The sequence below is a fragment of the Apostichopus japonicus genome, chromosome 16 (genome assembly GCF_037975245.1).
Source record: "Apostichopus japonicus isolate 1M-3 chromosome 16, ASM3797524v1, whole genome shotgun sequence".
Taxonomy (NCBI): Eukaryota; Metazoa; Echinodermata; class Holothuroidea; order Aspidochirotida; family Stichopodidae; genus Apostichopus; species Apostichopus japonicus.
In genome coordinates, this window is record NC_092576.1 from 11,771,111 (window position 1) to 11,798,656 (window position 27,546).

General features: G+C 39.7%; 1 protein-coding gene across 2 annotated transcripts; it reads right to left on the bottom strand.

The window, feature by feature from the left end:
• Positions 1-9,971: 9,971 nt before the first annotated feature.
• On the bottom strand, positions 9,972-20,629 carry LOC139983184 (diablo IAP-binding mitochondrial protein-like). 2 transcript variants are annotated; one of them, XM_071996569.1, is made up of 6 exons: positions 20,374-20,623; positions 18,970-19,099; positions 18,005-18,136; positions 16,844-16,981; positions 15,693-15,762; positions 9,972-14,492 (listed from the first exon to the last, which is right to left on the bottom strand). In XM_071996569.1, the coding sequence occupies exons 1-6, from the start codon at positions 20,493-20,495 to the stop codon at positions 14,317-14,319; spliced, it is 768 nt and encodes a 255-aa protein (XP_071852670.1). In that variant the 5' UTR covers positions 20,496-20,623; the 3' UTR covers positions 9,972-14,316. The 2 variants fall into 2 exon arrangements, with proteins under 2 accessions (XP_071852670.1, XP_071852671.1); XM_071996570.1 differs by lacking the exon at positions 9,972-14,492 and adding an exon at positions 15,094-15,167 and having other exon boundaries at positions 20,374-20,629.
• Between the last annotated feature and the right edge of the window lie 6,917 nt (positions 20,630-27,546).

The window sequence follows — 27,546 nt, forward strand, 5'->3', positions numbered from 1 at the left end:
CGTCCATCTGAAAAAGTTAACTTTCTGTTGCTTGCAAGTGACGCTTTGTTCGTGTCGCTACAAAAGCAGACAGTAATGAAACGTGATACCTTAATTGTTATCTTTAGCTGGACCTGAGGTGTCCAGCGCTGTATCGTTTGTATAATGTGCTGTGGGTATTGACCGCAGCTGTATGTACTGACTGTACACTAGTGTCTAATTACCGACGGTAGCAAGCTGTGTATGTATTTTCTGGGATCGATGGTGGCGTTTAACACTTATGTTACACCTCATTCGACACTAGTTCAGATTACCGGCATTAGACGTTTCTTTTTACGCGAGTCTTCACACTCTTTAAAGCTCTTTGAAGATCGAATTCGTCATTTGAACTATATACTTACACACTCTCTGTTAAACTATATACTTACACACTCTCTGTTATGCATCATAAACAAAGAATAAAACTTTATCTACCAGGTTTGTTTGAATTTAAAGATTAAATATATCGTTCTAATTAAATATGAATGTTTTAAAAATTAACTATATATGTACATATATTTTTATCATTCACAACACTTTTGCATTTTCTAGCAGTTTTTTTTTAATTCCAGTGTTAATGTTACTCATATTTTTTTTTTTTAATTTCTTGTGGATTACATGTTACACTAATATAGAAATATGACTACCACACTAACTTGTTTTACCTTATGAGAGAAGTACTTTTCAAATAGTAAATACCTCATATAAAGTTAGTGCCTAAAATAGTAACGAATAACATGTCCTAGATCGCAAAAATTGTATTTCTCATTCAAGGTGATGGGATTTTAAGTATATTAAATATTCGATGATTCTTAATAGTATGAACTGTTTCTTACATTCCTAATACACATTCAATGTGTCAATATACATATACAAAATATTAATAACAATAATGTTGATTTATGTACAATTCAATAAAATATATATATCAGTATAAAGTGATATAAAAACAAGTGCAAACCAATTCATCTATTATTTGGGCTTCTCTATTGTGTTTTTCAACAAAAGAGTAAAAGCTTGCTTGATTTTTACTCAATTGTTATATTTTAGAGTAATGTATTTATTCCAGTGTTATATCAATTGTTATCCATAATTATATGTCTTTAAACTTTCAGATATCTTTAACTTAGGATTCTCTATATTGCCTGGTAAGGATAATCTTTCAACAAAGTGCAATTGTTATTGGGGACACTCGAAATCATTGAAAAGGTTTTTACCTTGGTTTTCTCTGTTAATATCGAATTTCAATCGACGTTTTTATTCATGAAAACTGCCAGTTGCATTATAACCTGCCACTAATTTAACGTATATCGCAAACACGATCATGAAACATTGTATATTTGGAATTTCCAATGTTAAATTTTAAATTATTATGAAGTTTATACGTCATTATAATAGCAACAGTTAACTGCCTGTTGTAGTTAATATCCAGTCTTGTACCAGGTACCATTCTTACAGCTTTTTGCATTTCGGATGACATTTATCTCGACAAAAAGGATAATAATAATAATAATAATAATAATAATAATAATAATAATAATAATAATAATAATAATAAAAATATTTCCTTTTATATAACGCTTTATACCAGCAATAGGTCTCGCCGCGCTTTACAGACGTTATATTACACCTGGTCAATGATAACCTGTCCCAGAGACAATCCCTCCAGTCGGCAGCAGTTATATACTGCGCCCGATGACAAGTTACCTCACAGGTACCCATTTATCCCCTGCAGGGTGGAGAGAGGCAAGTGAGATAAAGCATCTTTGCCCAAGGACACAACGTAATGAGCTAGGCAGGAATCGAACCAGCAATCCTTGGATCACGAGTCCGACGCCTTAACCATTTGGCCACCACGCTCTCCAAATATGAACGATCCCATGAGGGCTAATATATCACGCTTTAGCGAGAATCGTATACTATCCATAATAGTAACGAAAATCAATGGAGCGCACAGTTGACAATTACCCTCTGATTTAATGTGCCACTTCTATTTAGATCTCTATTACAACTCTTGGATTTCATATTCTGGCCAAAACCGATACATGTTTGACAAATGTTACAAAATATTATCACTATTCAAAGATAAAACCATAGATTGAACAACATGACATGCATATCAAAACAAAGCAAAGGAAGTTCTTTTCAATTGCTCATCTCCTTCTGTGTTAGCTCTGTTGTCTTTTCTGTAATAACTTCTCAAGTTATTTCCGTTGACCTTATATACATCGAAGCGTAGCCAAGGGGAGGGAGGGGGGGGGGGCATATTTTTTTGTATGTTTTTATGATATCGCTAGTAATTTCAAAATAGAAAATGCTTAGATGCAACTTACAAGGCCTGGGAAGTGCCATTTGCAGCGATCTGGGAGGCATTTGCGGCCAAAATGTTCTTGTACGCTTCGCGCCAACATATGGTGGCGGTATGCTTAGATAGTTTGCAGAGCCGTCTCTATATACGGCTCTGATAGTTTGCAATGCCGTATCTACGGCTCTGATAGTTTGCCTACAGGTTCGCCCCTCCCTTGGCAAATTCCTGGCTACGCGCCTGCAACAAAGTTGATCTCTATATACTTTCAATAATTTTCTACAAGTCTAAAAAGGTTATAGATTGTCTTGCCTCTTATTTTTAAATTCAAAACATCGCAACGAATCTGAGGAAAGCGTACGTTTCTGCGACTCGGTTAGAGTATTGGGTGATACATTTTAGACCAAGATTGATCACTGTTATGTCTGTTAGAGTGGTCACCATTATGTCAGATTATTACGGTCATTTTTACCCACGAGATACCAGTGATGTACTGAATATGATACACGTTTTAGTGTATATAAAGTATATGTTGACAAAATACGGAACCCAGTATATTTTCAGAATTTCAAAATTGAATGAATTTGCTGGTACAAAATATGTTTTGAAACTTCTCGACAGATGTTTACGAAGATCTAGAGAGGACATGGTAAAATGGTAATATTTATTACGTACGTACGTACGTAATATTTATGGTAGAAGTGACGGTACGCGGTACGTACATACTGTAACCTATTTGTCTACATGCAAGATACGTACACCACAGAAGTCAAGCTTATAGTTAACTAAAAAATGCCGGGGACAGACAAGGTTCGTTCGTTCGACTAACACCACAGGTATATATGCCTGTGCTTATATAGGCTTGCCATAATATAAAAATGGCCACATCTACAATGTCTGATGTTTCATGCGATACAAGAAAAGGTTCCTCAGAATGTGTCTGAGATGTCTTTCGCTAACTATTATCCGATGCTTTGCTGTCAAAGTAATAAAGGATTTCCTTCTGGCTAAACCCTAAATTAAAGTACATACGAACAAGTTCATCCCTCTCCATATTTGATATGAAGATGTATCCCGCAGTATATAACGTATATTGATATTATCACGTACGTACGTAAAAAAATATTACGTACGTGATATTATTACGTACGTAAGTAGTATTATCACGTACGTACGTGATAATTATTACGTACGTACGTAGTATTATTACGTGCGTACGTACGTAATTTTTTTTAATCATGTCCTCTCTAGATGTTCGTAGATATTTGAAAATTGCGTTGAACAGTTGCGACCTTGACGTCATCTGTGCATATTTAATCTACAACATGTACGTGCGATATATGCCATTTGCAATGTCTTGATGAGAAACAGAAACGTGAGCGATTACAAAATAATTTCTTCATTAAAGTTTTTTTGGAAATTTAGTATTTTTCATGTATACTTTCAGATAAGATAAATAAACATCACATTGATTCTCAATCGATTATTTCCTAACGTTTGTTTGACACAAGAGAATCTGAATGATATACACGACGACATGATGGAAAGTTGCCATGTCTAAATTCCTGCAAATTTTCATGAATATGTGCAAAGGTCCTGTTGTATGAAAATGTACACATACTGTAACGGAATCGTATCCCTTTAAGTAAATTGTTAGTGTAATATTATCGTCTTAGGATTGAGCGTTCCCTCAGTTCCACCCGTCGATGACCCCTATCCCAAAATATGTGTAGAATGAGCGTTCCCTCGGTTCTACCCGTCGATGGCCCCTCTCCCAAAATATGTGTAGAGCTTTTGCGAGTTGCAGGTGGGGACAGCCAATGAAAATCTTACGAGATGGAGTGGAGCGATGGGGGAACTGGAGAGGTGCATAGAATACCGCTGCAGAATCTGTAGACAAAGGCAGTCCAGTGCGGCAGATTTGAAATCACATTTCCAGAAGGAGCGCGGTAGGAAGAGATTCCACTGCGAAACCTGCTCGTACCAGAGTGACCGAAAGATAGATGTACAAAGACACTCGGATGCCAAGCATCGAAAGTTAGAGCCGAAGGCTAAAGGGAAGAAGGACCATCGCAACGATGGAAACAAAGACTACGACAAAGAGCCACCCAAGGTACAAAGGGTGACATCTGTGTATGCGCCAGCCCTGGAGGTTCAAGGAAGACAGCAATTTCAAATTCAACGAACATTAAGGTAACAGGTAATACTCTTCCGAGTTTAAGCTGTTTGAGCCATTTTTTTGCAATTCACTTTTATGTTACCATTCAATTTTACTTCACATTATTAATATTGTTCCTGTATGTTAGTACTGATTAGGTATCTTTCACAAAAAGAAAGGTGTTAAGTGGAAAACAGCCCCAGGCCACCAGTCAATTTCAAGTTGTAAAAGTAAGTTTAGGTTGAGGCCCTCATTGCTAGTTAAATTACGTATAGACGCCAGAAGCAACTTATTCAGGATGCCCGGGCCTAATTTACCAGATACAGGGGCCAGTGCATCAAGCAGTGGGACATCGAGCAATCAGTTTGATTTTGATGCAATGAGTCAATTTTTCAAGCGAGCTATGGGATTCCATGGTATACCGCAGGGGAGGCGCACAAAATTCAAAGGTGAACCAACACGACCAGGAGAGCTTAGTTTCAGTGAATGGCTAAGTGAATTCGAACAGATTGTGGAACCGTTTGATTTAGAAGATAAAGAGAAAGCTAGAGCCTTAGTCAACCACCTGGTTGGTTCTGCCAGAGAAGAGGTGATGTGTCTTTCTGACAAAAAGAGATCAGACTACTCAGAGGTAAAGAAGGCTTTGGAGCTCTGTTTTTCTGTGTCAGGTATAGCTCCGAGTGCTAGTGTGGAGTTCCACAACAGGAGACAAGGGGAGCGGGAGTCTCTTGCAGATTTCAGTAGGTCTCTTATACGGCTGTACAATAAGATGGAGACTACTGCACCGACGCAGGAAGAGGCAAAGGCCTTGGGGCAACTAAGAAACAGGTCACTCCGAGATCAATTCTCTGGGGGAGCAAGAGAAGAATGGGTTCGGAGAGAATTGAGACGAATATCCCTTGCCACTCAAGACGACGGATTTTAGGAGATGAGGAAAGAAGCCCTCTATGTGTTTCAAGATGATGGAACCCATCAAGTAATTAAAGTGAGGGAGGTCACTGCAGACGAAATATCTATTTCAAAGGCAGAAACTGGTCTTAACGAGCAGGCTGACCCTTCCTTCGACTTCCCCTCCGCGTCCCTTTATAAATCTGTTACAGTATAAAAGACATCAAACTTGAGAGTCATCCTCCGAAAGACCAAAAGAAAGTATAGAGCACTTCTAAGGGCTAAAGTAAGGCTGGAGAAATGGATTTCAAGAATATTTGGGAAAGACAAGTTGGAATCACTATCAAGAGGAGGCATGAGAGGAAAGCAGTGTATCATGTGAAGAAAGCTTTGTGTTTACGCTTTGCATGTGGTTCATCTGGCTACTAGCTTCTCCCTCAGCAGCAGTATCCACTACCATCAGAGCGGACTCTCCAAAGAAGGATGGAGAAAGTAAAGTTTCAACCAGGTGTCCTGGGTGGGCCAAGTCTTTGATTTCCTAGAGTTGAAGGTCGATGCAATGCAAGAAGAAGGATGAATGTGCTGTTTAACATTAGATGAAATGTCTCTCACTTCAGCAAGTCTCTAAATTGGCATTTGACAGTCTACAACATGTAGAAATTATGTTCAGAGGCAAAGAGAACAAACTCATGAAGGAGTCTAATATCAAGTGTTCTTGTGGCTCACGGAACGTCCGGAACGTCACCGTAATCCAAGTGGCTCCTTTATTCAACGAAGCTTACTTGAAGTCTGCAACAGCTCAGGATGCAGCGAACGGCTTCTGAAAATTCGGGGAATATACCCTTTGAACCGGGACATCTTCCAGGAGCACGAATTCACTGCAGCCGGTGTAACGGATCGATCACTTCCGGATCAACAGCCGCCTATTAGGCCCGAACTACAGTCCAAAGACTCGGACACAGCGATGGAAGAAACTAATGAGCATGTCCACATCAACAGAATACATCAGAGCCCACAAGACCAGCTGGCCCTAAACCAACATCATCAGTAGGATCACCGGCAAACAACCCTCCAAACTATCTGCCTATCCAGCAACAAGTGAACCACTCTCAACAGTTATCGCCTTGAATTCCAAGGACAATTGATTGAGGTTGAAGAGACTGAGAAGCGGCTTCCAAATGGTTCTCACCAAGTTATCGTTTCGCTGCTGTGCACCCCCCACCAACAGCAGTGAAACAGCTACCCAGTTTCATCATGCCCCTGGTTATCTCACCTCCTCTTAAGGCACCTGCAACAAACACTTCATCGACGAAGAGGAAGAGCACGATGACAGGTGCGCGAATTTTGTCCAGCAGTCCATATAAAATCCATCTGACTGAGACTGAACAGGAGGGCACACTCGTGCTGGACGAGAAGGAAGCCAGAAAGAGGATATGAGAGCAGAGCAAAGTAGACAAGGAAAAATCCAAAAGGAAGAAAGGTCCTATTCCAGTAATGAAAGCAACACTGAAGCTGAAGGGTACCAGAAAGTGTGCTGGGAGAACATCCACAGTAGCTAAACAACTTTCAGTCAAATTCAGCGATGCTACTGTAGCCAACAAAGAGGACGACACAGAGTGTTTGTTTTGTTGCGAACTCTACAGCCAAACGCAACTTGATGGATTGATACAGTGCACAATGTGCAAAAAGTGGGCGCATGACGACTGCGGGGGTGTTGACATTGATGACAATGAGTTTGTCAAGTAGGGTTGCATGTCTTTTCAAACCTTTGTAGTGTGTGGGTTTGTAACTATGCCCTACCAAGCACATGGCTCCAGGCTTACACTGAAATAAATGGAATATCAGATGGCTCATTAGTCAGTTGAGTTCCAGTGTAGACAATAGTGTAGACAATTAATGTTAACCACAGTATGATCGACAGGACAATTCAAAATAATGTATCAACCAAACAAATTTGGTTTTTATTTGTTACAGATGAAAGTGCAGGCCCGTCAGCGCCAAAGAAACGGATTACAACTGGCAAAATTAAAGCTTACAAGAAGAGAAACTTCCACACTTTGACACCAGATATGCAACACACTTCTGCCCAGAATGGTTTGAAATGCATGTGATTCAACCAGTGAATTGCAGCTGGGATTATACACATTGTTCTTGAAATTTTCATTCTCCTTTAAACACAAAAGGCAAAATTGTTCTTGAAAAACTTGAATCATAAATTTATATTATTATACTTAAATATATGAATTATATATACTAAAATCATACTCTAATCTAATTAAGCCATGTTTTCAATATATTTTTTATTTAAATTTTAGGAAGGGATGATACAACTCTCGTCAAGCCATTTGATGTATGGGTCAAAGTTGCTGACTACATGGCAATCCGTCTGAAGGGCAACAAGGGGTTGTCCTTCATGTTGAATAAGGCATTGAGCGTCCTCTTCTCACTAGATGAGTTGCGAAGTGGATGTGCTGTTGGAGGAAGGCCTAGGGCCTTCAATAAGGAGAATGAGGCAGAGAGTGTTCCTCTAGATAACAACCGTTTGAGTGCCATCAACGGTAGGTGTTACTTTTTTCTCTTACTTGGGGAAATTGTAAACTAGTCCTTTTCTGGCCAATCCCAGAATGCTCCTTCACCTTTGTTAGATCTGAAACAGTAATCAGTGTGAACACTTTCTGGTTTTATTTTGCTATTAATTATATAGCTTATGCTTTTCAATAATCATGTGTAGGATTTTCAATGTTGCCCAAGGCAACTAGAAATTATGTCGGACTACCCAAAAAGTACTAAAAGTAATTATATTGCATTACAATCCAAAGTAAAGCCACTGAAATAGTTTCTGAATAACCCCCAACACTGTAAAGGGCCATATAAAATATTAATTTTACTGGAATCTGACCTGCCCATGACAGACTGCAGACCTTTTGAGAAAAATACATGCAACATATAAGCAAATGTTTGATGCTTGAAACATATTTAATTGATGTTCTCAAATAAAAATTTTCCCCTCCCTTTTGGAATACAATTATTTTATTTGGCATCGTATCAGTTTTAACAGTGGCAACAAACCTCTTTGACAGAGCAATATCAAAGTACAACGCAAACTTGTGTATATGGGTAATGTTACTGGACATGATCAGAGCACTTTGTGGAAGGGTTGATGTTATGTGACCTTGCTTAGAAATTGACATTCAAATTTTGGAGGTGACAGTTGTCATAATGGTTTACATCTCATCATGAGCACAAGTTTTTCCATTTTCCTCATTTTACAGCATTTTTAACAAGCTATTGCGACAGGATGGAAACAAAAACCAAGAAGAAACAAGAACGACTGACGTAGAAAGACATAAACTCTATTATTAACACCAAGTGCTCTGGAGCTAGGAGAAAATATAAGCAACTTCAGACAAAATAAGCTGTAACTATTAATTTTTTTAAGAGGTCAAAGGTCATTTGAGGTCAATATGGGTGAATTGCTGAATTGGTTGGTTAATACAGCCAGCAATATATCCTTGTATAAACGACTGCGATGTGCATGTAACTGGCCAACAGGTTTGCACGCTCCGGACCTGGCATGCATGCAATCTCTATGATTTGCATGCAACTCGCGATTTACACGCTCCCTGCATGCAATCTCTATGATTTGCACGCTCTGGACATTGCATGCATGCAATCTCTATGATTTACATGCATGCTTTTTGAAACAAAACATGCCGGAGCGTGCGGCCGGAGCGTGCGGCAAGCTCCTGGAGCGTGTATTGTTACAAAATACATGCAGTTTGCATACTCCAAAGTTTTGCATGCATGTAAAATTGGTTCCAAATTTGTGTAAGGGTATTTGCGGTGCTTCCTCTCCAGAGATTTCTTTGGCACAACACAAACTTGTGGAAGATCAGGAGTCAAGTTTTCAAAAGGAAGAAGATCTGGTAGCTGGCAGACAGAGAAGCTGTCTCAGTGTCTTACACGAGATGCTGAAAAACGGCTCAAAGAAGCCTCTGAACAGAGATGTGATGAAAGGATGAAAATACTATTGCCCAAGACATTCTGTTTACACATCATAGAGGAAGACTACTTCTTCCTAAGCAAGTGACTTTGGGTGTTGGTCATGTGGAAAGTGACAAGGAAGTCATATAACTCAGAAAGGATTGTTTGTGTAACCAAAGCATAACCTGGTTAATGTTCTGTTGTTGTTTATGTATATCATTTTCTTTCATTTTCCATTTATTTTATTCATTTGATCTTTTCCTTTCCTTTTCTTATTTTGATTTAAGCTGTCTCAGTGTCTAACACGAGATGCTGAGAAACAGCTCAAAGAAGCTGCTGAACAGAAAGGTCATGAAAAGCTTTTACTGCAGATCAACAGTATGGATCTTATTGCTATTGAAGTAGGTTACCTCAAGTCCTGTTTCAGAAATTATTGCCAAGAATCACTTGCCTATAATATTGATAGCAGGGCCACTCCACGGTAAAAGGAAGCATTCCGTGAAATTATTCAGAAGGTTGAGTCTTCTGTGATTGTGCAGGAAGAAGTTTTGAAAATGTCAAAATTAAATCAGATGTTCATCAATCTGGTAGCAGGAAAAGGCATCTGTCGAGCTCTTCCGAAGAAATCAGGGACAGAATTGTTTCTTCCAAACAAAAGAAGACCATGCAATGGAAAAAATTTCTAGCAAATGATACAAACAAAACAGAGCTGGTCGAGTTTCTCTTTGAAGAGTGCAGGAAATCAGACTGTGCTAATAAGTTGCAGGGGATAAGTCACTACTTTGTCCACGGTGAGATATGTCATTGTCTTTCAAGTGATGGGAATATGACAACAGTGCAAGAAGTTGAATACTTGTGCTCTACACAAGAAGAAGCAGACACAAGAATGCTTCTCCACGCCGCCCATGCTTCCAAAGAATATGATGTGGTTATCATCCAAAGTGCAGACACTAAATGTGACAGTTCTTAGTGTAAGCCATAGTCATGTTATCCCTGCAAAGCTCTACCTGGACATAGGCACTAAGAACCAGCGATGTCTTCTTGATCTTGGGGAAATTGCAACTTCATTCGGTGAGCTAAGGGCAAACTCACTGCTGGGGTTCCATGCTTTCACAGGGTGTGACACTGTCAGTTCTTTCTATGGCAAAAGGAAGAAGCAAGAGTTTTGCTTTTGTTCCAGAAAGATGAAGAATCAGCAGCAACCATGTCTCAGCTTGGCAGTGCATAGAATGTTGATGATGCATTATTGGAGGCCTGTGAGAAGTTTGTCTGCAAGCTTTATGAGAGATCAACTATTAAAGCATCTATTAATGAACTTCCTTATGAAATTTTCAGAAAGACAAGAGCAAACAGTAGATCACTGCCACCAAACAAAGACTCTGTCCTTGCATGTAAAGCATGCAAATTACCAAGCATTTATCTGGAGACATGCCCTACAACCTAAGTCCAACATTGATGATCCTGGTAGCCACGGATGGAAAATCGAAGGTGGCAGCTTGAAAAGAAAGAGGATGAAGTTACCTCCAGCCCCCAAAGCCGTCTTGGAACTTATGAGTTGCAAATGCAGAAAAGACTGTTCAACCAACGCTTGTCAGTGTAGGAAGACGGGGGCGTAGCCAGTATGTAACACTATAGGCCCGGGCCTACACTTTTTGTGGCCAAGTTATCTTTTTATAAAAACACCCATAATTCAAATCCATGAACTTGCTGGACGAGTTTAAGAGTCTAGACAGGTACCGGCGTCTTGGCCTCAAAGATGCGTGTTCAACTACAGGTGAAGCCTTAGAAAACCAGTTCTGCCAAACACTAGATGAGTGTGGCATGAATGCCAATAAGATGAGAGCCCAATGCTATGATGGGGCCTCTAGTATGAGCAGAAAGTATAAAGGAGTACAGGCAAGAATAAGAGAAATTCATCCAGATGCCCCTTTATATCCATTGTCAGGCTCACTGCCTAAATTTGGCTATAGTTCATGGCTGTAGGGATCCCCTCATTAGAAATACTGTATGATGGGCGCTGTTCAGGAAATTGCATTTGCATTTTCCTACTCTGCTAAACGCCAGTATCACTTTAAATTTGCCATGATGGAGAGCAAAGAAGCCCAAGAAAAGATGAAGAAAAGGGATAAACTTAGATCTAGATGAAACTAGATGAAGCAGTCGCCCTGATGCATTGTTCACTTTTAAATCATCATTTGACGTTGTTGTTGATGCATTGGCCGAACTAGAGCTAAATAGTGATTCTAAAGCTTGTTCCTTCCGTTGCTCAATCCTGAAGTTCGAATTTATTGTTGCGTTAGTTGCAGCGGAGATCATTCTACAGTACGTTGTTCCCTTATCAGAAATGCAACAACAGATAGATAATGACTTGGTCACTGCGGCAAAAGAATCCAGAGTCGTTATCGTTACCCTAACTGAACTACGTACACATGATGAAGCCTGGGATAAACTATACACAGAAGCTACAAAACTAGCAGAAACATTTGATTTCCAACCTAAGATGCCTAGACTAACTCCAAACATATCCGTTGCACTGACAGTGCTACTAACCATGCCAATATCTTCGGATACTCATTGTCAGAATAATGTTGGATGACACCACTGCTGTAGTACCCTATATTAACAATAGGGGCAACAGATTAGCCAAACGACTGGTTTATACTGGTGCACACTAAGGAATATCTGCTCATTTGCTCGACACTGAGAACATAGTTGCAGATACCGCATGTAAGCATTTAAACCATGAGTTGGAATAGATGCTGGACTGGCAGATTTTAGTATTTAGGCGCAAATTAGGGATGCCCTAAAATGGACTTATTTAGGCTGAATGCACAAGTAAAATTTACGCACTTAAGGTACACTCCACTAGAAGAGCTGCCATGAGTAAAGCAAATGTAAATATGGTACCAATCTGGACCATCCTCCAGCAAGCTGGCTGGGCAAAGGAACTAATACGTTCCAAAAGGATTACAATAAACCGGTTGAACCCAATCAGAGGAACACTGGTAAGTGTACGCAGGCTGTACTGCATGAATAGTCAAGGTGTTACAGTGGCCTATTTACTGTAGTATTTTGTTTATTGATTTTTTCTTAAAGTGTTAGAGTTTCGAGATCTGTTTTTGACAAGCGAGATGAAACTTTTTGGCTGATAGGCTTATAAGTTGTTCACGCGAACTGAGCATCTGTGCTAATCTCTGCACGAGAGCAGCATTGTGTTAAATATCTCATATTGTTTCGAACGTATTACGAAATAAGACGGACGGATTAAACAAAGCCGTAGCCAGTTTGAAGTATGATCTTGATTTCATGAAGTAATGGTCAGTGAGAGATAATGTGCCCTTCACCTAAAGTATCTACCACCCATTTCTTTATTTTATGACTCATTATGATTGTGCTATGATTATTTTCTATCGCAATAAAGTTTGGTGGACTGGGAGATAACGATGGTGTCGTTTTCTGATTGCACATGCATGAACGGTGTCTCACATTATCTCTCACCAACTGTTTACTTCATAAAACCAAGTTCAAACTTCAGACCAGGTCAGTCTTTCGTTTAATCTTTCCTTTCCTTCCCATTTAAATTTTCCATTCAAATTCTTGCATTATGTAGGACAAAAGACTTAAAGTTTGTCCAAGAATTAGGTCAGAACCAGCTAACCGGAGAGTTCCAGCTTACTTAACTATAAACAGATATATTTGTAATACTTTCTCACTTTTGGCCGTCAATTAAATATTAATTAAGTCACTGACCAAAGAGATTGCTAAGATGTTCCAATATCTTTCTGCTATAATTATAGTAGCAAAAATAAAAACCAAAAGCCTTGATGACACTTATAACCAAGAGTGATTGTCTGAGGTCAATGCTAAATTCCTTGTGTAAATTATACAGAATTCTTACCAATGAGAGAAGGTTAATGCTTTTATACCTGGTACAAAAATGAAAAGAGTAAATTAGAGGGAAATGATTGTAAGTCTAGCACCTACCCTGAGGGTGTCATCTTCATACCAAAATTAGTTGTCCATGTGTCCATGCAACCTGCTGTATGTGTGGCAAGATGTCATGCTCAAAAGCGAGTGCTCCACATACACACAAACACACAAACACTTGTATACATACAAACTCGATAACTATTACATAGAGAGTAATTTTGCCTTCAACAAGGACTAGAAACCCCTATACTTCACAAACAATTCTGATATGCAATTATTTTTATCTATTGGGGAACTTGCATGTTCATGGGTCCAAAATGAATATTGGACTTTGTGGAGGAAATTTTTTACACTAAGCCTGAAAATAAATACACCCTGCTCACCATGTTGAAATGTTTAATGCTTTTGACCAACTTGCCAGCAAAAACTTATTGAGAAGGAACTTTACCCTTCCCATCCCAACCTATGTCTCTCTTTGTTTTGTTCATGCTGGTGCAGAATGCTTTTGCAATTTGTACGCCAACCTTATTTGTACGCCAACCTTTAATAACCTATCCCTATTGCACTTTGCTGCTTCCACTTTGACACTTTACTAATAAATGGATAACAAAGGGTTGAGGATTACACGAAATGGGTTAAATGGACTAAAAGTGACACCTGCTTATGTTTCGACTACATCGCAACTAAACATGGATGCGCAATTTCGTCGGGGTCCTCATTGGATCAGTGAAAACAAAGACCGTTTGAGATGTTGCCGATGTATGACATCAGAAAGTATTGTGCAGTGTACGTTAAAGCTACATAAAATGAGAATAAATTTAAAAACTGTAATATCTCGGCAACGGAATGAGCTATCAAGATTGCTGGTGGGTATATGTCTTTTCCTTTTTACTTGCCATGTTATAGAAATTTTTGGAAAAGTTTAAACTTTTTTATCCCTTTTAAAGATGAGTTGATTTTAATATGCATATCTAAGACCACAGGTGGTCACCTGACACTTTCTGTACGGTCACCTGATATGAGAAGTGTTCTGTCAAACCGCAGTCCCGGTCTCTTTTTCTTCTTTCCCTTTCGACACCTTTTCAATGTTTTTGGCTTGGATCCTCATCAGGTCAGCATCGGCTCTTCTGCTCTCTGATTGAAGGAGGGCGAGATACTCTTGAGTCTGCTGACATTTGGTTTTGGCTTCCAAGGCTGAATACTCCACACCTGTGGAATTATCAAACATTGAGAGTACCTCCTAGTGGTTGAATTTTCACTGCTCTCTACAGACTCAGTACCTTAGACAGACTCAGTACCAAAGGACAGACTCAGTGCCTCAGACAGACTCAGTACCTCAGACAGACCCAGTACCTAAGAACAGACTCAGTACCTCAGAACAGACTCAATACCTCAGAACAGACTCAGTACCTAAGAACAGACTCAGTACTTTTGAGTCTGCTGGCATTTGGTATTGGCTTCCAAGGCTGAATACTCCACACCGGTGGAATTATCAAACATTGAGAGTACCGGCAAGTGGTTGAAGTTTGCACTGCTTTCTACAGACTCAGTACCTCAGACAGACTCAGTACCTCAGACAGACTCAGTACCTTAGACCAGACTCAGTATCTCAGACAGACTCAGTACCTCAGACAGACTCAGTACCTCAGACCAGACTCAGTACCTAAGAACAGACTCAGTGCCTCAGACAGACTCAATACCTAAGAACAGACTCAGTACCTCAGACCAGACTCAATACCTCAGACCAGACTCAGTACCTAAGAACAGACTCAGTACCTCAGACAGACTCAGTACCTAAGAACAGACTCAGTACCTAAGAACAGACTCAGTACTCTTGAGTCTGCTGGCATTTGGTTTTGGCTTCTAAGGCTGAATACTCCACACCTGTGGAATTATCAAACATTGAGAGTACAGGTCTGCTAGTGGTTGGAACTTTTCACTGCTTTCTAACTCAAATCATGCAACATCATGCACAAAACACGACTGATCCAACAATTTCATCGCTGGCAGTGTTTAATAATCAAATGTAATAATCTGAGCAATTACAGTGCAGCCAGGGGCACTAAAGGGGCACGGGCACTTTTCCCTCCCCTCCCCCACCTCCCAACTGTCCCCTTTCACAGATTTGTGAGAAACCTCAAAACTGCCACTTTGCCTCATGTTTGGTAATATCACAAGTAACCGATTATCAATTGTCTACTGTTGACAAAACGACCATTGAAGTCTGTGATAGCTCTGAAATGGAACACATACGATAGTTCTTAGCTGCTTTTTGGGAGTAATTCATATTAACCAGCTCACTGTTTATATCACATTATAGGCAGTGATCATAGATAGCGAGCCCTCTAATGATTAGGAAGTAATATGTATTTAGTAATGACCACATGATATGCTACGTACTGTACGTACCTGAATGGTAGGCTGTCTCTCCCGCTGCCTGGAGAACCAGTATAGCAGAGGTAAGTACAGTTTCCACTTCCTGTAAAATGGTGGGGAGAAAAAATTGATCTTGTTTATTGTTTCATAATTTATAACATTGGCCTTTAACTTTTCAAAATACAATATTCTCCTTTTAAAGAATGAATATTCACAAGGACTTGAGAACACTTCTTGAGAACATTACCACAGGTTTGCCGTTTTCATCATTCATGTTCTATGTAATCAGATAATTTCAAATTCCCACCAGTCATCCCTGAGGTTCTACACAATGGCACAAAGTAATTACCTTTTCTCACATTATCTCAGCTAGTAACAAAGCTGCGTTAGCCTGAATATTTTTCTTTTCTTGTATTTTTAGCAACAGCTAAATTTGTAGTGGCGGTTAATTTTTAACCACCAACAGAGGAAGACGATCTCAGAACTGGTAATCCGTTTCTGCCTGCCATAATAAAAATGTTCCACCCTCCTCCTCCTCCAACCCACCCCCCCCCCCCCCTGATGCTCTCTTCTGCCATCTGTACCCTGACACAGTTAGTCATCTCTTTCAGTGCTGAAAGAACCATTTAACAATCACATATCATCAGGTACATTTTTAACAGACTTTTTCAACTCAAAAAAAGTGAGAAATTTCAATTTTAGGCATAATTATCAGGAAATTAAAGAAGGTAAGATACACAACTCTTGTTTTGTGAACTTTGTAAATTTCTTTGCTACTTTCCGTTGCTTGAAATTTCCCAGTCGATGTTCCATTATCCGTTTACTTATATATTTTATAATATTTGCTGTTTATATAGCGCTTTATACCAGCGATAGGTCTCAAAGCGCTTTACAGACGTTTTATATTACCCCTGGTCAATGATAACCTGTCCCAGAGACAATCCCTCCAGTGGGCAGCAGTGATATACTGCGCCCAATGACAAGTTACATCACAGGTAACCATTTAACCCCTGGGTGGAGAGAGGCAAGTGAGATAAAGCGTCTTGCCCAAGGACACAACATAATAAACTAGGCAGGAATCGAACCAGCAATTCTTGGATCACAAGTCTGACGCCTTAGCCAATTGGCCACCACGCTCTCTATATAAGAATTTTTTTTAACAGAAAGTAAATTAACAGTTTTACCTGCATGGCTCTCTTCCTTTGGTCTAACTTTGTTCTAGCCTCGATGATCTCCTGCCATATATCGTCTTCCATCGTCCCGAGCTGCTGACCGGCGACAGCGTTGTGTTCGTGGTAGAGTCGAACCAAAGCATACAGCTCCTGAAGAGAAAAGCACATAGAATTCAACATCTGTGAGGAGTAACTGGTTTTACATTCAAAGCTTTTTTGAACCAAAGTCTCTGTGGTAGACAGTATAGTGGCAAAGAACGAACAGTTGGGTGGGAGGGAAGAAACTGACCGTCCATCGAGAATTGCACACTAAATTGTCAAGATCCTACAAAGGGCATATATATTTAGTAATATGAATATATTTTCTGGGCTTTGATATGAATTTGCTTGGCTTCCTCTGAAGTCAAGCGATAGCTAAGTCCCTCTTAAGACACGTTAAATAGTGACTGGAGTTGAGTAAAGTCCTTTTTGCTGTTGCCGGCTCAAGTCAAGTCACCTGGGTTGTCGACTCGAGTCAAGTTAAGTCATTTGGGTTTCCAGCTCAAGTCAATTTGGGTTGTCCACTCAAGTCAAATCAAGTGATTTGCGTTGCCAACTCTAGTCAAGTCAATTTGGGTTGTCCACTTAAGTTAAATCAAGTGATTTGGGTCGCAAACTCTAGTCAAAGTCATGTCACTTGGATTGCCAGGTACAGTCAAAGTCAAATCAATGTCATTTGGGTTGCTCACTCAAGTCCTGCCGAGTCACTCGGGTTGTCCACTTAAGTCATTTGGGTTGACAACTCAAGTCAATTCATTTGGGTTACGGGCTCTGAAAGTCAGTTCCAAGTCAGTTACCCACTAAGGTCATGTCAAGAAATTTGGGTTGCCAACTCAAGTAATTTGGGTTGCTATACCATTCATATCATTTTGTCATTTGGGGTGCAGACTTTGGTCCAGTCAAGTCGCCAGCAAATGTGACTAGAGTGAATTACAGTCAGTGACTTGACATGTTACAATACTGAGTGTAAGTGAGGAAGGGGGAGAGGGGTGTAAGTGAGGGATAACTTAAAAGTCGGTATCATGAGAGTGGTAAAGTGCTAGTGGGTAGCGGACCGTGTTACAGAGCGAGATAAAATGGGTGGTGGGTGCTCGTGTGGGAGTGGATGAATGATGGGTGTCTTGAGGAACTCACCTTGATGTATTGTGTGTTCAGTTCGTTCATGGTCATCAGACTCTGGGATACTAGAGTAGAGGCAGACGTTACCACGGCAGATGAAGCATTGCGTAGGAGGGAACGATGGGTAAGGCTGTCGCTGTCGACCTCCTTCAAAAAAGAGGAAATAAAATCAGAAATTGAAAGAAAAGAGAAAGGAAACAGTCTCCACTTCTCCACCATTAACGTTGAAAGAAAAATCAAAATCTGAAAATCTTAGTCATCTTGTTCAGAGCGGCTGCCATGGTTCCAAAATTCACCTAATTAAAATAAACAATAAACTACTGTAACAACTCGATAGAGTGTTCATATTGAGATGTATCAAAACTTTTAAATTTGGATGTAAAATTTAAAGTAAAACACCACAAATGCGAACCTTAAAATTTACACATTCCAATATAAGAGGCAGAGTATAAATAGGTATTCTGATGCTACACAATCGTGTGACAAACGGCTACTACTGCAAGCTAGGCTATATACGTAGTAACAGCACAGGATGCATGCATGCCTATAAAGTTAAAACACAGGGCAATATACAGCATATAGGCCATCTTCTCTGTATAGCAACAGCTATGAGAGAGATTATTGCTACCACAAGGCACCAACTTATATACAAGGTCTCTATAATGTCAACTTAATTAGCATCGGCCGTACCAAATGCACATGGAACAAACCAAAGTCCAGATGGGAGTGTCCAAAAAAATGCTACACATTAAAGGATGTTTCATTACTGTCTGCATTTTGTAGCGACAAGATGAAAACTTCACTTGCAAGAAATGGAAAGTTAACTTTTTCAGAGTGCGGCATGAGGTTTGGGGCGAGTCTTCAATGCCTTTAAACACTGGATGGTTTGGGTCACTGCAACCTATCTAGATTCAAGTCTTGGAATAATAAAATTATGTAACCCCCAAAACTTGATTGTAAGTTTCACAGTTATACTTTACCTCAAGTTTCATCAAATTTTGGGTAGATTTTGATGGTGCTGCAAATGGTACGGCACACAAGGTGACTAGGAGACAACCATCTCTCTTTCTGAAAATGTTCCATGTGGAAAATGAAGTTCTACGCACAGATCTGTTGGGTAATCAGAATTAAGAAATTTACATATTATGCTAATTGATAAACAAATTGCACTTTAATTCTGTATCCACATCATATTAAAATGAATTATCTACTATCCCACAGTTATACGATAAGCTTTCATAAATAGCTAACCACTTTACTGCAGAGTGCACAATACTGTAGCATTTCATATTGAATCAAGATGTCCCCTAAATTTGGTGTGTTCTATAGTACAGTAGCTGCACTGACTGACACTGTGGTTGCTGTGCTCATACTTAAGTCAACATGTAACCACTTTTGCAATCGCAATTTATTAACATACAAAGCCTCAAAGGATGTGAAGACTCGCACACAAAGAAACGTCTCATGCCGGTAATCTGACCTAGTTTCGAATGAGGTGTAACAGAAGTGTTAGACACCACCATCGATTCCAGAAAATACACACACACAGCTTGCTTCCGTCGGTAATTAGACACTAGTGTACAGTCAATACATACAGCTACGGTCACACCCACAACACAGTGTATATAGCAGCGATGGACATCTCAGATCTAGATAAAAGATAACAAGGTATCACGTTTCATTACTGTCTGCATTTTGTAGCGGCAAGAAGAAAACTTCACTTCAAGCAACGAAAAGTTAACTTTACAGAGCGCGGCACATGGTTTGGGGCGAGTCTTCGATGCCTTTAGTTTTACCTAAATGGTCAACATTTCCATGTAGTGAAACATAAATTTTGTAAAATGAGACAATCAGTTGTCATCAATTTCATCAATTATTCCACCCAGTTAGTAAACTTGTTAAACATTAAACATCACAGGTTGGGAAAATTGTCCTTGCTTCAAGCAGTTTGACTCCCAACTTTTTTTCAAGAGGAATCAGGTAGAACCGTCAACGAAATCACATAGCTGAAGGTTTACTTTAAAAATCAGCGAGAATATCATCACTGCTGTTATATAAAAGAAAAAGCCCTTATCATCGCGAATTACCTCTAACAGCCTACAGGTAGGACCATCATACAGGACTACAGAACCTTGGCCCTATTGCTATTTGCTGGCCTATCACTGTCTGGACGACATTAAAAGGCTTAAATAACAGTGCAGCAAATCATCAGCATATATAGGTCAAACGGTAAGTCTTTAGCCAAGTCGAAAGTACAGTAACTAACAATTAGCAAGTACTGATACTAATTCTAACACAGTTATATCTTAGGATATTTCCTTTCGCGAAACTGGTACCAACTACATAAAGTATGAGTAAAAATATAGACTCAATGGAAGACTTACTTCCTACTAAATGTGTAACATAGTCTTTGGAAGAAAGGCCGCATTTGATGATCTGTAACAATTTTCCCTAGTCCTTCAGTCGATAATAAGGCCCTCCACTTAAGAGCATGATAGAGATTCATTTCAACGCACGTGACAGGCAACAGACATAAACGAGGGAACGTTGAGTTTTATTGTGTGTATCACGCACGTTGTTTACCGTTTTAGAGAAGGGGCTCAATATAGTTACGTACATGAAAACATACTGGGACACTCTATTCCTCATGTACGCTCTTTGGTCAATTACAAATGCATGGCATCACGTGAACCATAAACTTCTAAGTAATACTAGAACATGAGTAAATGTCACTCGGACACCTCCATAGTCAATGTATATTGTTTTGATCAAGCATTTCGGACAATTCGCTTGCTTTGTAGTCTGAGAGTAAGCGAGTTGCACAATAATGTATGTCAAAGAGCATTTGTGGAAGAAAAGATAATGGCAGACAACAATACATAAACAACAACAATACAGACACCAACAACAAACAAGCCCACACAGAAGAAAAAAACATGCAGCACTGATCCATATATGGATCGAATTTCCTGTGAATTATAATGCAAATCCGCAGACCAATCCAAGGTTTCTAGAAGATTGGAAAACAATTGATGGAATTTTCCGTCCATTTCAGTTTTATTATTGAAGTAGTACGAACCAGGCTATCAAAATTACTGACTCCTTAATTCTTAAAAGACCGCTCCTACTTAATATGCATAAATGAAAGTTAAAAGAATACTTTGAAAATATATCTGACATTGTGACATGATTGGACGTCTACATGTTAACTTGTATGACGATGACGCGGTGTTTGGGACGGGGTTCAAAATCATATCACATCACAGTTACTATACCAACCATGAGTTCACTGTATCACCCAACTTGCTTGAAAAGAGAAAGTACAAGTCCAACTGGGGTAGTTTGAAACACATGTAGACGGCGGGCCCGTAGCCAGCTTGTCAAATTTTGGATGGGCGGAGTATTTGGTTGGGGGTAGAATTTTTGTTTGAGGGAGGCATTTGCATGGATACACCAATTAGGTCCATAACGGTAACCATAGATTTGAAAAAAAAAGGAAACTTGGGGAGGGGGAGGCATAATCGAAATTTGAGGATATGCCCCAGAATTCCCCCCCCCCCTCCTCACCCAAGCCGCCCTGAAGCTACGAGCCCGCATGTAGGTATAATCAACTTGGAAAATCAACACAAAAAACTAACTTTTCTTTACATATTTGAATATGAAACTTGACTTATCAAGCTTGTGAACTACATTGTCGAATATTGATCGCATCTCACTGTCAGCTTTCTGGGCAGATACAGTTGTCCACTATTTCCGAACCGTTTTAAGTTAAAAGATGACTCTGTGGACAGAATGTTAGCATAGACTAGAAAAGACAATCATTTGAATGCTAGTAAATGTTTGTATATATAGCTATATTAGCTTGAAAGTTATTCAGCAATATGCTAGTTCTTCGGAATGCTCCTTAGAGGCTAACCTAATGCATTATGACGTTGGTCCCACCCCCCCCCGCCCCCACCCGCCCCATTGCATCGGTTTAGTCACTAATAACTCAACCAAAAACAACTTGTTCTCTTAACTTCAAACACCGAGAACCCGTGGGTGACAGCCAAAAGCAATTTCGGTTAACAAATTTGAAACGAATAAGTGTAAACAGTCCATTTGATGCCGCCTCAAATAATAGGTACTGTACTTCTATCCTGTTGAGTTTTCTTTTGCATTATGTGGAACTGACCGAATGCATCTTTGTGTTAGACTAAGTAGTCCAGCCAATGTAGTTGACGAGCCTCAGACTCTTAAAGGGTTAGTCCTCAAACATTACAAATGGTATGACAATACAACCCTGGACTGATAGCAGTGATTTTTGTTGGTAACTGCAGTTCATATCATCTCAACATTATACTAGTACGTGGAGTGTTAGCTCAGTGGTTAACGCCGGTGCCTTTCAATCATAAGGTTCCCGGTTCGAGTCACTCCAAGATTAATGTATGTCGTCCAGTTACAGAGTTGTTGACAATTAACAATTCATAATCATGGACGTTAAATATGAATGTAAGAGACTGACTTCGGTCAGCTTGCGGCTTAGATAAGCCAATGAGGCTTCTTCGCGAGTTCCTGCTTGCAGGAGGTTCTAAAATACATACATATACAGGGGCGTATCCAGGATTTTTCAATCCGGGGGGCGCCAATTACTATCTAAGCGGAGCGCCACCATCGGTTGGCGCGCAGCGTACAAGAAAATTTCTGGTTTTTATACCCCCCAGATCACCGGAAATGACACTTCGCGGGCTTGAAAATGACCAACCAGATGTACACTTTTGCCTGAGAACCAAGTATTTCCCAATGTTTTTTTTTCCCATCCATAACCTTTTTGAAGATTGTCACCAGTCACACATCATGTTCGACCTCATCGCATCTCCTGTGGATCATTGCTTTTTGTAGGTGATTCTACGTCGCGGCCCACAATACCCGACAGCTCCACTTTTGAAGGTTTTAAGCCCATTTTTTGTTCAGAATTACAAAATTCATATTTCTCGTGATTAAACTCACTTCAAAACATACCCATAATGTTGCCAAAATGTTCATCTGGACAACCAATATAGCAAAACCTCCTTGAACCCCTAACAGACTGGTCAAAATTGCACGAGTAGAGGGAAGTATGATGAAAAATGTTGGTCAGGAAATTTTCGAAAATTCAGACACAGTTAATTTATTGGTGAACAAATATTGAAACCTCCTATAACGGCTACTATAAAACTTCGTTGAAGGAAATGAAAAATATACCAGATATTTCCGAAACCGAACACTACACACATAGGTCAAGGAGGCGGGGGGGGGGGGGGGCGGTGGCCTAACCAAATATCTCTTTCTGAAAATTCGGGCAATATGCTGAGAATTTTTCGGGCACCTATACTGAAAGAAAAATACATTGCAATGATGTAGCTAAAGGAAATGAATAGTTAAAAATTATCTCCTTGGTAATTAAAATATAGGCCTAGTTCTAAGCTTGGCCGACTAATTCGCCATTACTAATGTAAAAGAGAGTTTTGACATAATTGGACCTCCATGCTTTCTCTCCATCTACATAGGACAATTCGTTGTTTATATGAGCATCCCGCGGTAAACTTCGCAACTTTCAGTGACCGTACGGTACATGATGGCATGCGATGTAATAACCGATGCTTAACATGTTGAACGCGCGCGGAGCGCGCGAAAATGTTGGTTATACTTTTCGGGCAAGTCGTTACAGCTCCCCAAATCAAATTGGGCTCCTTCGCCTTTGACTACACACATAGACAGTTTTGAGGCTGTTCTGCCTGGAACGCCATTTACATGCTCACTGATATGATGTGGTATCTGCTGTTTGCTTTACAAATTCGAACAGGTGTGTAGCGAATAATTTGCCAAGGGAGGGGCGAAGCCTGTAGGCAAACTATCTAAGCGTAGCGCCACCACGAGTTGGCGCGAAGCGTACAAGAAAATTTTGGCCGAAAATGCCTCCCAGATCGCTGGAAATGACACTTCCCATGCCTTGTAAGTTGCATCTAAGCATTTCTATTTTGAATTTCCTAGCGATATCATAAAAAAATATGCTCGGGGGGGGGGGGGGGGGGCGGCGGTCGCCCCATTCCCGAAGTGCGTCATGTTCCCCGACGACTCGGTCGAGCTCGAGACCAGCCACAGTTGGTTTCATAGCACAATTGTTTAAGGCGTCCATACACACACACGCGTTATGATAGACCATATATAGTATATATATATAGATACATTAGTGAGAGAGGAAAAATGGAAACGTCAAAAATGGAGTTGTCGGTGTAAGGGGGAAGGGGGAGGCGCACGCCCCTTCCGAAATCCTCGATCCGTCACTGGCTACCCGGCCATGTGTATATAATAGGGTTCAGCGCTGTAATGATGTCACTGTTCCTCTTTCTCTTCCCGGTGTCTTGGCGCTTATCTTTTACTCCCTCCTTTTCTCCTTTTTCTCTCCTTCTTCTTTTTCTTTTGCCCACCTTCCTTCCTCTCCTCCTCCTCTTTTTTCTCCTCTTTTTGCCTTTTTTCCCCTCTTTTTTCCTTTTTTCTTCTCTTTTTTTTCTCTCCTCTTTTTCTTACCCGGGGGGCGCGCGCCCCCAACGCCCCCCTGGATACGCGCCTGAATATATACATAGTACGGTGTCTAAAAGTTATCGTTGTGTATGTACGTACATGCATCACACCGAGGTGAAATCAAAAATAGAGAGGACGGTATAGCACATCTATCTATCAATCTATGAAAAGTCTTAAAGCGATTCGTAGAATAGTCTAATTAAATAGTCACCAATACCAATTGCTTGCTTCAAATTGCTTCCCCACAGCTGTTAGTGTTTTCTCATTGTTGACCCATCACCATGACGTCAGTCAGTTGCCATGGAGATGAGCAGTCTTTATTTAATCAAATATAGGAAGGAACTGAAGTTGCCTCATATTTCCGTTTTCAATGGTAGAAGTAAAAAAAAAAAAAGAGTCCGTCGTCGGTTGGACACATCACAAAATGGGGAAAGGAAAATAAAAACGTATTAGTAATAAAATCAACGACGTGAAGGCAATTTTAATGCGCGCTGCAGGAGAGGAATTAAAAGTGAAAAAAAGGAATTACCCTTTCTTCTTATTTTGTCCTTCTCATTTTCTCTCTTTCTTGCTATCTTGTGTCAGAAAACGTTTTCTTCGTAAAAAAAAGTCGAACAATATACAAAAGCTCACACAATATAGCGTATCCGTTACAGTGAAACAAAATTAATTTGGAAAATGCTAAAGTTCACTTTGATGTATATAATTCTGAGTCAGGCCGGTAATGTGTTCAATTCAGTTGAAAAAGAGTGACAAATCGGAGAGAGAAAGAAGAGATGTTGTTTTTGTATGAGAGGGACAAGGAGAAAGAGGGGTGGGGTGGGGGAGGGGTGGGAGTTGAGAATAAGAGAACCTGAGATTCAGAAAATAGTGGAAAATTTGTATGAGATGTAAAAATTTTAAAAAATGACAAGAGTATAAGCAATTATCAGTCCTGTGGGTGGGGAGGGGGGTTGGGAGGGGATGATCCGAAGAAATTGGGCGACGAGAAAATATTACCTTTCCCATATAGTCATGATGACTTGTGTGCCCCGGTGACAAAACTGCCCCACGGGCCCAAAATGGCTCTTGACATACAATGGTTATAACACATTTAGCAACAGATATGCAGACATGACAAACTACAAATTTTTTATAATTTTCAATCTCATGGATATTATTGAAGCGATATATTTTGTGTTGTCCTTTAAAGATTTCAACCAGCAGCCTGCAAACCAGCATATAAATATGATATCATTATTATCAAATTGCTCTTAAAAAAGAAAATATAGATATATATCTTTCGATTGATTTCAGCTGAAAATAATTCATTATTAATTTACTATAAATCTATCATAACACTTGCTAAACATTCAGTTCTTATTTACGGCTTGGCTTGCCTTTTAAAAGTGGTAATTCTTTAAAAAACAAATTGTCAGATTCAAAAGCACCAGGGGTGCACTCTGTACAATCATAACACTTGGGTTATACGCCCTCATTGACAGCTACACAAATCCAGTTTATACGCTTTCACAGTACACCAGTAGAATCACTGTGGCCGAGTGGTAAGGACTTCGGTCTGTGACACAAGGTCCGGGGTTCGATTCTTTCCTTCGCCTGATGAGTCCCAAAAAGGACGAAACCGGTCTTGAAGTGGAATTTTTCAGGTGTGTTGATCTTGATTAATTTACAATATATCTGTCATACCACTTGCTACACATCAATATATATATATATATATATATACATATACATACATATATATATATATATATATATATATGTATATATATATATGTATATATATATATATTCTTACTCCCAATTCAACTTTGATTTGGACTCAAATATTGTAGCCCGGAGTACAGAAATATATATATATATAGATATATATATAAATATATTTTACATTTTTCGGTGTTGTCTTGTTCAGTTGCAAAAAATGGGGCAATTTGTGTGCAAATTGTGACTGATAATATGAGAACTTGTAACCAGACCCGAAGCTATGAGTTTCCCTCTTCAAACTTCAGAAGTACCATCTTGATTTCTGACTCCATCCACTTCGACATTTTCAAATGGTGACTACACTTCGTATGTATTACGGGGGCGTATCTTCTCGAGGATTTAAAACAAAAAACAAGGGAATACGAAGGGAGCGTGGGCCTGTGGTGGATGATGCCAACTCCCATGTAGGGGGGGGGGGGAGGTATGGCGGTCCTCCGCAACAAAAAAAAAATAAAAATTGACATGAAATGGCGCGTTCTGAGGCTTGCTTAATTAAGGATAAATTAGGTCTGCAATGATGGGTCTACACTCAAAAATGCTCCAATTATTACTTCTTTCCTCTCTTTTTTTGCGAGGATTTGAAAAGGGGTAGGGTGGGGGGGGGGGAGTGTTCACCCCCAAGGGCCTAAACCCGCTTCTGTCTCAAACTGGAAAACGTTTGAGGAGTTCTTGTCATAATTCTATAAAATTATATTATGTATCAACTTTCATAATGGGAATACTTAAGAGTTAATATCGATCCCAGCTTTCGTTAGTAACGGATAGACCTGTCAAGGGGCGGGGTTGTGGTGAGAGGGGGGGGGGATAAGGTGGCCAGGTCCAATTAGGAGGGACCGATGCAAATATATGTAAACATAGTAATAATAATAATTTATTTTTATTTTCATAATATACTATTTGGTCATTAGTATCTTTGCCTGAAAATATGCTAGAAAGTTAAAATAATGGTCACGCATGTGCATTGTAGCTGACACTCTCATCTCACCTTATGTAATTAATCCTCATTGAAAAAAATTAATGTAACAATCTTCGATGTCTGGAAATGATTCGGAAATTCAGAACCAATAGGAATCGAAAAATAGAAAAATCCAAAATTGTTCGTAGGTGTGAGCATTCTAATTAATACCGACAACCTTAAATCAATAATGAAGACTCCCGATGGCGGTACCGGTAAGATAATTGTCCCAATGGCCGGCCGAACTGGGCTGGCTCTCAGTGGCCCACTGTATGTATATGATTATATCACTGTG

Excerpts from the sequence above, each read along its gene's own strand:
- LOC139983184 (XM_071996569.1), bottom strand. The coding sequence starts at position 20,495 with ATGAATCTCTATCATGCTCTTAAGTGGAGGGCCTTATTATCGACTGAA. Across the intron at positions 18,137-18,969 it reads AAAATTTGATGAAACTTGAG|GAGGTCGACAGCGACAGCCT; the intron begins GTAAAGTATAAC and ends TCTTTTTTGAAG. Across the intron at positions 15,763-16,843 it reads AAAGGAAGAGAGCCATGCAG|GAAGTGGAAACTGTACTTAC; the intron begins GTAAAACTGTTA and ends ACCATTTTACAG.